General features: G+C 35.8%; 1 protein-coding gene across 2 annotated transcripts in view; it reads left to right on the top strand.

The window, feature by feature from the left end:
- Window positions 1-12,209, top strand: part of LOC106868735 (adhesion G protein-coupled receptor L4) — a 91,632-nt gene that overhangs the window by 68,507 nt on the left and 10,916 nt on the right. For both annotated transcript variants that reach the window (XM_052967053.1, XM_014914132.2), the window contains exons 24-28: window positions 2,135-2,201; window positions 3,082-3,167; window positions 7,318-7,441; window positions 9,512-9,553; window positions 10,039-10,128. In XM_052967053.1, the coding sequence (XP_052823013.1) occupies window positions 2,135-2,201; window positions 3,082-3,167; window positions 7,318-7,441; window positions 9,512-9,553; window positions 10,039-10,128 (409 nt within the window). The remainder of the gene's footprint in view (window positions 1-2,134; window positions 2,202-3,081; window positions 3,168-7,317; window positions 7,442-9,511; window positions 9,554-10,038; window positions 10,129-12,209) is intronic.

The raw sequence follows: 12,209 nt of genomic DNA on the forward strand, positions 1-12,209 counted from the left end.
TTCTACGCCAATAAACTATTGTTTCTGAAAGTTGTTTTTTTTATACCTATCATGGACTGCTTGGAGCTTACTAACTTCCTACACCTAGACTCTTGGATCTTACAATTACATATCATTATATATAATTTCAGTTCAATCTGAAAGGATATAGTGAAGACCCTGAAGAAACTACGCTGGTATTATATCAAAGTTGCAAATGCAACTGTTACTAACCGATGTAGTGTTAATACCAGGGGACTGCTGTATATATATATATATATATATATATATATATATAATAATAATAATAATAATAATAATAATAATAATAATAAGGAGTATGATGAAGTAGCATTTCATGAATTCTAATTTACATTTTAAATACAGCTTATTATTGACCTACATATGTTTCCACTACATTGGTTAGTAATAGTTGCATTTGCAACTTTGATATAATACCAGCGTCCGAATCCATTGCGTCCACAAGGTGTTGGAGAGAGTTCCGAGTGTGAAGTGTCTTGAAGGCACAGATCATACCTTGATCCACAGGCTGGATGAGGGAGGTGATGTTAGCAGGGAAGAACTCGACTTTGACTCCCTCGTGATTCAAATCCAAAGAGTGGCCACCAGCATTATCAAGCAACACTTTGAATTCCATGCATACATTTTGGAAGTATTCCTTAGCTTGAGGGATGAAGCATTTGTAGAACCAATTCAAAGTTAGACTTTTGGTAATCCAGACCTTGGGGTTGTGCATCGAGTGGACAGGCAGCAGGTTTTTATTCTTATTTTTGAAGGTCTTCTGGTTTGCGGACTTGTAGATAAGTCCTGGTTTGATCATGAAGCCAGCAGCATTGCCACACATAATTAGCGTCTTTTTTGTCTTAAATCCTGGGTCTCTGGCATCATCCTTCATGGTGTACCTTCTGGGAGGCATCTTCTGCTACCTACTGCAGCATAACTTTTACTTTCCTGGAGCATATCCAGCAGTTGTACCTTCTCATGGAACATAATGACCTTTTTCTGGTGCTTAGGTTCACTGCCAGAAGCCTTAGAAGGTGTAGGGTGTTTGGGTGGAATCTTAGGGCTTTAATAACATGCTCCAAAAAACACAGCACTCAACAAAACACTTGATATAGCTACTGGATGCAAATTTTCCCCCAAAAACGTACAAAAAATCTTCTTTGCATCTAAGTGTTGGTATATTCGTGAATAAGTCACTTACCGAAATAAGTGGATCTGTTGTTTAGGAAAATACTATTTACTTGTTTAAGGGTTGTACTGGATAAATTGCAAAAATAACTTTAACAGTTCAAATACTAAGAAATAAGCATATTCAATTTCATTTTTACCAAATAATTTAGGAAAATGAATGGGTTATTTCCCTTGGCTATATATAAGGATCCTTTCCAGGGGCGAATGGGTTATTCCCCTTGGTTTTTAAAATAAAATATATTAGATATATAAGGATCCCTTCCAAGGGCCCTATTATCGATTTTTTCCACAATCTGAGTATGTCATGAGTTCTCACATGTCAAGTTTCATCAAGATCGATAAAACGATGTAGGAGGAGTTAGATAACAACACCACAAACAATTTCTCACATATGTAGTAGATATAGGTGCAGGAGTGGCTGTGTGGGAAGAAGCTTGCTTCCCAATCATATGGTTCCGGGTTTAGTCCCACTGCATAGCATCTTGGGCAGATGTGTTCGAATGTGGCTAGATGGAAACTGAAAGAAGTCTGTTATATATATATATATATATATAGATATATGTATGTATGCGTGTGTGTGTTTGTATCTTTGCATGCGTTTGTTCCCTTCCACCACCTGACAACCAGATGTGTTTATGTCCCTGTAACTTAGCAGTTTGGCAAAAAGAGTCTGATAGAATAAGCACCAGGCTTAACAAACAGTAACAATTCATTGTTAAGACAAAATGTCGATTCTTTAAGGCGGTGCTCCAGCATGGCTACAGCCTAATGACTGAAACAAATAAAAGGTAAAGGATAAAAAAAATATACCTTAATAAGAGAACTGCATCCATCACACAGGATTGTCCACTTCTCTAATATATCAATGGACTAATATTATCATGTACCTTCAACACTTACTATATACATTCAATATATGTTAATGTGTTTAATATTTCAGCTGTTGGTTGTCAGAGAAAAGTGGTTTAAAATGGGCTTTTATGGGACCAGCATTTTTCATTATTTTTGTAAGTAAAGCTTCATCAATTCCATTATAGACTAACAACCATTAATCCTTCCATGACCATATAATTAATGAAATACCTTGCTTATGACTTGTAGCGTTTTTTTTTAAATAATCAAGAATTTGAAGATATTTAATAAAATAATTAACCCTTTTCATTTTTTCTGTGTGTGTGTGTGTGTGTGAGAGAGAGAGAGAGGGAGAGACTTCACACCAATGATTTACATAAGTTTGAAAATGTCAATTACTTAGCAGAGTTTTGCTTCTAGAGTGGAACAGATCTTTAACAAATGTACAGCATTCTAAAGTTTTAATTAGCTGAAAGAAAATAATGAAGTTTGAAAGTGGTCACAATCAGAAGATAAATTATTCAGCTTAATGCTGGTAATCTAAAACTATGAACAGGGCTGGCACTAGGAAGTGCAGGGCCAAATTATTAGTGGAGACCTCTACTCTACAAAAGCTGAAGATTGATGTTTTATGCTTTTTTTAGTTTGCCAGTCCCAGCCAAAAAGCATTGAGGGTTTGAGGCTCTACCATTAGCCACAATGATATACTAAAAATTCATCATAGTGTCTTTGTCTCAGGTGTGTGTGCAGTCTCCAGGTTGAAGAAACCTGTCTAATTGGCTAAAAACCACCCTGAATATGAGGAAAAATGCTATGTTAATGATCTGAACATGAAAACATTAAAATATATTTTCTTTACATGTTTCAATTAGGAATAACAGGCGCTGAACTTTCAGTCTTTCAACTGATATTTTGAAAGATATAGACCAAATGTGTAAACTCTATTTACATTGTTTATTAAGAACATTATGGCTTTTCATATTTCTCTTAATTGAAATTTAATCAATTTTCTTTATTTTTAAAATATTTTTGCAGACCAATTTGGTAATAACATTAGTTGTTTTGAAAAACATGTTGAGAAATAGTGAGATGATACAAAAACCTATAATGGAAAGGGCCAGGTAAGATATCATTTGTGTCTTTCTAAGTGAAATTTCAATGAAATCTAGGGAAATTTAAGATTTTTAAAAAAATCAAAAAAGACTTGGTTATAGAATGATAAATATATTTGAAAATAAAGGTAGACTGTTGTTTGGTAATTAATGGATTAAAATGGCAGCAGTCTTCTATCATCAGTTATGAAGAAGTTTCAATTTTTTTGTTAAAAAAATAGCTGTCAAATTGCTCTCAGAAATTTTTTTAATAATTCTAACCTTTTAGCATTCAGATTTCTTTGTCAAATATATTGTTTATTTATTCACTTTGTTTTGAATTAATTGTGCATTATCTTGTAGCTTTGAGATTCCAATGGTGCTTTTGTATATTTTAATAATGACATTGTAAGGTAGGTGTGACAGACCAGATATGGTTGGATTAAATGCTAAAGGGTTTGGCACAAAACTAATACAACTAAGATCCAATTAACTTCTGCAATCAGCTTTAAAGGTTTGATGTTGTAATAATATCACTTCTGTCTTTACCATTCACAAGCTAATTTGTAGCTCACACCTGTTGTTTAACCCCTTTCATACCAAACCACATGAAACTGTCCTTGGTTTTATGATATAATGATCTCAGTTAAAACCTTCCATCCAAATTCCATGTTAATTTATGCATCAAACTCTGGCTTAATGATGACAAAATCAACTAAATTCTTCGTTATTTTCGAAATTAATTGAAACAAAGGCATTGCATTTCAACAGAAATATGGTAAAAAGCGGGTTAAAACCTCAAGGTGAAGGCATAAGACATGTTCTGGACCCATGGGTTGTATTGAGATATGTGACCTGTTTCTTTCATATAATACAATAAGTCTACTTAAGCTGAGCTGGCTTGTGTTTACAGAATAACAAAACAACTCCAGGCTAAAACTGAATCTTTACTTTTGTTTAGTTTTTGTTTAAGTGTCAATTTGATAAAACTCTATGAGAATTATATTATGTTTAGTATTTTGAGTTTTGGGGTCATTGTTGCATATTTGGCTGGATATTTGTGGAACATAAGGGCATTTAATCAAAGTTCATGGAGAATATTTGACAAGTAAGAGATGAGGATTTTTATTAGTTTATATCAAGAATATATAGTTTCTGGGGAAAAGATTAGAGTTAAAATGTTTAGAGATACATGTCATATTCATATGTGTAAACTATCTACAGTAAAATTTTTTGATACCACATAGTTTATAATACTATCATCATTATGATCATCATTTAATGTCTGTTTTCCATACTGGCATGGGTTGGATGGCTTGGCAGGAAATGGCAAAGTCAGGGGTTGCACCAGATTCCATAGCCTGCTTTGGCTTGGTTTCTATGGCTAGATGCCCTTCCTAACATCAGTCACTTTACAGAGTGTACTGGGTGCTTTTTACATAACACCATCACCAGTGCTTTTTACGTGGCACCTGCACCAGTGTTTTATGTGACACCAGCACCCACAGCAATACTTTTTAACCTGGCATCTTATTTTTAGGATCTCAATTATGTGTTGTGGTAGGCGAATCTTCATGAATACAGCAATGTGCCTTATGTGCATCATGAAATAAAATTCAAAGTAAATATAATAGTATATGTACGTGCATTTACTCTTAGACAGTATAATAATTTCAGCTTCAACACATTGATCTTTGATCAAGTACAATTTCCAAATGACAACAACGACAACGATCATGATCATGATCATGTTCATCATTTGACATCTGCTCTCCATGCTGGCATGGGTGAGACGGTTTGACTTGAGCTGATCAGCTGGAGAGCTGCACCAAGTTCCAGTCTGATTTGGCATGGTTTCTACAGCTGGATGCCCTTCCTAACACCAACCACTCCAGAAGTGTAATAGGTGCTTTTTACATGCCATCAGCATGCCATCAGCATTTACATGACACCGGCTATGATTCATGGGTGAGTGCCATTTACATGGCACCTATAGAAATCCATGTATAATATACATCTTGATTTAAGGGCCTAAATTGTGTTAAAAACCTATACACAATGTTGCAAAACTACCACAAGAGAAGGTCGTCTACTATAATTCAGTATATTGATTTTAATTCAAATATGAAATAGAAGCAACACTAGCATAATAAACATTATCAACCACACATCATGTGGTCACATGACCGACCAGGCTATCAGATGTTACATGTCACACATTTGCATTACTTTAGCTTTTAAATGACACTACCTCACTGGCTAAATGAGCAGGCCAACATTCCCTGCTGATTGAAAAGAGGTGAACTGGAGAAATATGAAATGAAATGTTTTGCTCAAGAACACAATGCACTGCCCACTCAGGGAATCAAACCCATGAACTGGTGATCATGACTGCAACAACCTAACAACTAGGCCATGTGCTTTCACCACACATATTTATCATATATGCTACGTGTATTTGCTGGTAGAGTACAATTTGGCATGGTGGAGATTACTCTCTCAAAGCACCAGGTGTTAAAATACCAGAGAGTCATGGACAGGTGAGGACAACTCACTCCAAATCCCAGTTTGATTCACCTCTGATTCAGTTCAGGTACGTGATGTTGATAAGCCACAAAAATGGCAAAACATCAATGTTCATCACCCCTGAGTTGGATTTGGGGTGAGTTGTCTCACCTGTCCATGACTTTCAGATGTTTTAACACCTAGCACTTTGAGAGAGAAATCTCCACCATGCCACATCACAGCCTACCGAAAATGCACCAAGCATATACATTATGTGTGGTTGGTAATTTTTTTTTTCTTTTACTTGTTTCAGTCATTTGACTGTAGCCATGCTGGAGAACAATCTTAAAGGGTTTTAGTCGAAAAAATCAACCCAAGACTTATTATTTGTAAGTCTAGTTCTTATTCTATCAGTCTCTTTTGCTGAACCACTAGGTTACAGGGACATAAACACACCAGCATTGGTTGTCATGTGATGGCAAGGGAACAAATGCAGACACAAATATATACATATATGTGCAAATATATACATATATATATGTATGTATATATATATGACTAGCTTCTTTCAGTTTCTGTCTACCAAATCCACTCACAAGACTTTGGTTAGCTTGAGGCTATAGTAGAAGACACTTGCCCAAGGTGCAATGCTGTGGGACTGAACTCAGAGCCATGTTGTTGGGAAGTAAGCTTCCTACCACACAGCCACACCTGTGCCTAGATAATGTTTATTAATTTTATATCATTAATGTGTTTTTTATAATAAAAACAAATATGGAAAATATTTGCAGCTCTATATCATGTACTCTTTTACTTGTTTCAGTCATTTGACTGTGGCCATGCTGGAGCACCACCTTTAGTCGAGCAAATCGACCCCAGGACTTATTCTTTGGAAGCCTAGTACTTATTCTATCGGTCTCTTTTGCCGAACAGCTAAGTTACGGGGATGTAAACACACTTGCATCGGTTGTCAAGCGATGTTGGGGGGACAAATACAGACACACAAACATATACACACACATGTGTATATATATATACATATATACGACAGGCTTCTTTCAGTTTCTGTCTACCAAATCCACTCATAAGGCTTTGGTCGGCCTGAGGCTATAGTAGAAGACACTTGCCCAAGGTGCCACGCAGTGGGACTGAACCTGGAACCATGTGGTTGGTAAGCAAGCTACTTACCACACAGCCACTCCTACGCCTGGATTGAAAGAAAGAAAAGAAAAAGAGTCGGGTAGGGGGCATTACAGAGAGTTTCATGGTATTTATTTTGAACAATTGATTAACATTGTTTTCAAATTTTGGCACAAGGCCAGCAAGTTCAGGGAAGTGGGTAAACCAATTACATTAATCCCAGTGCTCAGCTGGCACTTATTTTATCAACCCTGAAAGGAGGAAAGGGAAATTTGACCTCGGTGGAATTTAAACTCAGAACATAAAGACAGATGAAATGCCACTAAATATTTTGTCAGGCATGCTAATGACTCTGCCTGCTCACCATCTCAAAGAATAGTTTAATATAATACACATACTTTATTGCAAAATGTGAGTTTTAAGAGACTGAATTTTTCTAGAATTATTTTATTTAATTAAAAGTTACTTTCTGTTTCAATTAGATACCTGAAAAACTGATTTATATTTATTTTAAAATTGTCTAATCTCATTTCAGAGCTGGCATGTGGGGTTTGGTATTATTCTCGCCAATTCTTGGCTTTACGTGGTGCCTTGGCATTTTTCTTTTTCATAAAAGTGTGATTGTACAGTATGCATTTGTTGCCTGTCATTCACTTCAGGTAAGATATCACCAAAATTTTTTGTGTTTACTTGAATATCTGTGATTTAATCAATCACTTAATCAATCATCATCATCATCATGAACAACTACCACCACCAAGATGGTGATATGCGCACACACAATAATGATGATAATAATAATAATAATAATGCCCGGATGCAGTACCAGGCAGTGGCTCTCATGGCTTCTGATCTTAATTGATCAGAAGTGTTATCATGTACATTGTTTTGTCTTGGTATAAAAGATGGGCTACTGCAAATATTCTGCTTAATACCACAGATTTGCTTGACCTTAACCAGTTGAGCATGACCCTTAGTGGTTGATGATATGTGCATCTCTGATCATGAGCAGAAGTAGTGGGGGAGCATCATAGCCATGTGTTGAGAGGAATTTTTTGGGGTTTGAATGATTCACCTTTGAAAACATTGGTATTTTGCTCAACATCCTTAAACAAACCTTATTCAGGGACCTTTTGAGCAGGATGGGCTACTCGACCTGAAGAAAATTCTAACTGGGCCCCACCTGCGTGGTCATGTGCTGTTTATCTTGATATGAGATCACCATGTTGCGCACATATGGTTGTGATGCATGTGCCTGGTGTACCCTTATCAGATGGGTATAATGGGCTTCATATATTTTACCCCAGTGTCACTTTGATGGCAAGGACTGCTCTCTCACATAATAATAATAATAATAATTTCTTAAGTAACAAGAAGATGGATTTGGTATTAATCTTTATTTTTTACAACGGTTGTTTCGACCCATCTTGCTATTGTCCCTTATGGGTGGGACTCCTTTTCACCATGTTGTGTTGCATCAATTTTGCAGTGTGGGTCTCAATAAGTATATAAAGGTTTGTGTCTCACTAAAGAGCCTAAGTTTTGGCTGTTGTGTTGTTATATACTCGTCTGGTTAGGGAATGAAGCAACATTACAATATTCTGTTACTATTATTCTTTTTCAATAAGAGTTGCAAACACTTGTAAATATAAACAGATAATTGTTGATAAAAAAATGGAAACATACCCCAACTGTGGATGACACCAGGTAGCCCAAACTGTGCCAATGCTCTACTGAACACTTCAACACACTAATTGACATATACCCATTAGTCCCAAAATATTAAATATATATGTATACTCTTTACTCTCTTTTACTCTTTTACTTGTTTCAGTCATTTGACTGTGGCCATGCTGGAGCACCGCCTTTAGTCGAGCAAATCGACCCCAGGACTTATTCTTTGTAGGCCTAGTACTTATTCTATCGGTCTCTTTTGCCGAACCGCTAAGTTACGGGGATGTAAACACACCAGCATCGGTTGTCAAGCAATGTTGGGGGGACAAACACAGACATACAAACACACACACACACACACACACACACACATATATATATATATATATATATATATATATATATATATATATATATATATATATATATATATATACACATACAGCATACAGCATACAGCAAACTTCTTTCTGCTTCCATCTATTAAATCCACTCTCAAGGCATTGGTTGGCTCCAAGCTATAGTACAAGGGGATGCTGAAAAGTTCCTGGATTTAAGGGTATCGTGAAATGCTCAACCTTTCAAATTCTTTATCAGGGCTTAGAAAAACTGAAGGACCACTGCAATAAGTGTGTGAATCTGAAAATGGGAATGTTTTGAGTAAAATCATAATTAACTGATCCTCCTGTATTTTCTTCTATACAAAGCCAGAAACTTTTCAACGCCCCCTCATAGAAAACATTTGCCCAATGTGCAGTGCAATGGTACTGAACCCAAAACTATGTAGTCAAGAATCAAACTACTTGACAACACAACCGTACTAGTACCTTAGATATCATCATCATCATTATCAAAGTTTTGACTGGAACTGGTAAGCCAGGGAGCTGCACCAGGTTCCGGTCTGATTTGGCATGGTTTCTATCGGTGGATGCCCTTCCTAACACCAGAATATATTTAACCATTTTATCATATTGCCATTTTTTCTCACTTTATCTAGAATATTGTATGAATTTCAATATTTTTTTTCTCTAAAGTTTTTTATTCTAATATTTCAGGGTGTCCTCATCTTCCTGCTTCATTGCCTATTTAGTAAGCAGGTGAGTGCCAGAACCTTTGTAAGCAACATTCGAATAAGATATTTCAGAGTTTATAGAGGAATATATCATTTTAAAATAAATGTCTTTTCTTTATTGTTTCTTCTATTCTTAATTAATTTTCTGTTACCATTAGTTGAAGAATTCAGTAGTTTTAAACATTTGTGTATTACGTTTGGAGCAGGTTTCGCAGTAGAACGCTCTTCTGGTCATCAACTACTCTACCGCAAATTTAAAATGGTGGCATCTTGTTACATTCTCTACATCAGCTGTGGACAAACTGTAGCCTACAGGACTTTCTGAATGGTATAATTAATGAAAAATTACCTTGAAATTTTTTAGTAGTGCAGCCCACCTGAATCCACTTCTCAAAACAAATTGCATTTATCTTCTCTCCATCATATTCTTCTTAATTCTATAATTGTGCTATGTATTTATGCTAATAAGTAATTTTGTCTACAACTTTTTTTAAAAATATTTTTGGTTAGATCAAAGATGGTTTCATGCAGTATATGAAAAGGATCAAAAACAAATCCAAAAGCAAATCAAATATGACAAATTCTGTTTGTAAGAGTGTGGTAAGTACAGCTACTGTCTTCTGTTGGTTTATTTTCTCAACAAATAATTACAATTATCTATTAGTTCCAAATTTTGGCACAAGGCCAGTAATTTCAGGGGAGTGGGTAAGTCGATTACATTAATCCCAGTGTTCAACTTATAGTTATTTTATTGACCCATCCAGCTTGCCGCCCTAGTTATGATTATATATGATTGATAAAATTACGTAAGGATGAGAAGATAGGATAAGGAGAAACTATGATAACTTGAACCCTTTTGATACTAACCCACCTCAGGTTGCCCTTGGTTCTCTGATACACACTTCCTGTTTTGAAGTGTAGATCACCAAGTGTAAATCTCCAATTTAAATTTCATATTAATTTATACTCAAAACACCAACTTAACCCTTAAATGGCAAGAAGGAGTTGTCAAATGGGCAAAAAATATGGCTGGCTGCCGACAAATTTTTCTGCTTTTAAAAAAAGAAAAAAGGATTTTCTCCTTTATATCTATACTGTTCAGTATCTATGCAGTGGATAAAATTTCTCTTTCTACTTGTTCTACCATACATTTCAGCGCTTCGAAAAACAAACTTGTTTGTTTACATACGGCGTAAAAAATAAAAAGTATCTTTTATACATATTTTCATTTTAAATAAGTACAAAAGCTATAATAATTGTTACTCTCTTACACAAGAAAATTCACAATTTCATTATCGAAAAGTGCTGTAAAATATTCACTTTCCTTTGATGACGGTTGTATCCATGTAAAATTTTTGAAACATCAGTTGATGATGTCTGCTGATATATCTAATTAAACAGCAATTGATGATGTCCATTGTTTAAGGGTTAATAGTGACTAAGTTCTATTAGAAAATTCTTCATTAATTAAAAAATTAATTGAAACAAAGTCAATGCATTTTAACACAAATATGACAACTAAAGGTTAAACAAATTGCAAATGTGAATGAATTGGAGGTAAGAGTATTATATCTGATACCAGCTTTCTTAAAAATTATTAAGTTTTGGAAAAAAATCTAGCATAAAACATCATGCTTAAACCTGACTTAACTCCAAGGAAATTAAACAGATTTGAGAAAAAAAAACAACTTGTAACTGTTGTTGTTACGATTTAGCCCTAAGTCAAACCTAATTGAGCAGGCATTATTAAAAGGTGTTTGAACATGACCATTCCAGCTTTTTTTTCTTTTTGCATCTTTTGTAAATCTAGAACTATACTGCCTAATGTGACTTTACATTAGAGTGTGATTAAGAGTAAACACAGTCGGTATACCTTGGAGGTCAAATGACCACGTAGAGGCTTGCTTGTAGGCTGGTGTGAATATGTTCACAGAGGGTGTAAATTCAAATTGATTTATGGGCTTATTTCTTATAGCAAATATCAAATTGAAGAAGTGTATATTGCTTATGTTGTATATCTGTGTGCGTGTGTATGTATGTATATATATATATGGACCCGACAAGCCATATGAGACCTAAATCCAAGGCCTCTGCCAGGGGTGTAGCCAGCCCACTTATGCGTACCTTCCCTTCATTGGACACTAAACTCTGCTTGCGAAGACATGTTGAGGCAAGTGAAATCAAAACCGTACTAAATTCGACAACTGGCACCCATGCCAACGTTGTCTCCTTCATTGGACACAAAACTCAGCTTGCGAAGACCTGTTGGGGCAAGTGAAAGCAAAATCGTCATGGCACCTGTGCCCAGTGTCGCCTTTCTGGCACTTGTGCCTGCGGCACATGTAAGGACTTTCGAGCGAGATCGTTGCTAGTGCCCCTGGACTGGCCCTTGTGCGGGTGGCACATAAAATACACCATTTTGAGCGCGGCCATTGCCAGTACCGCCTGACTGGCCTTCATGCGGGTGACACGTAAAAGCACCCACTACACTCTCTGAGTGGTTGGCGTTAGGAAGGTCATTCAGCTGTAGAAACTCTGCCAAATCAGATTGGAGCCTAGTATAGCCATCTGGTTTCACCAGTCCTCAGTCAAATCGTCCAACTCATGCTAGCATGGAAAGCGGGCATTAAACGACGATGATGTTGATGAAATATATATATATATATATATATATATATATA

The sequence above is a fragment of the Octopus bimaculoides genome, chromosome 4, assembly GCF_001194135.2.
Source record: "Octopus bimaculoides isolate UCB-OBI-ISO-001 chromosome 4, ASM119413v2, whole genome shotgun sequence".
In the NCBI taxonomy this organism is placed as follows: Eukaryota; Metazoa; Mollusca; class Cephalopoda; order Octopoda; family Octopodidae; genus Octopus; species Octopus bimaculoides.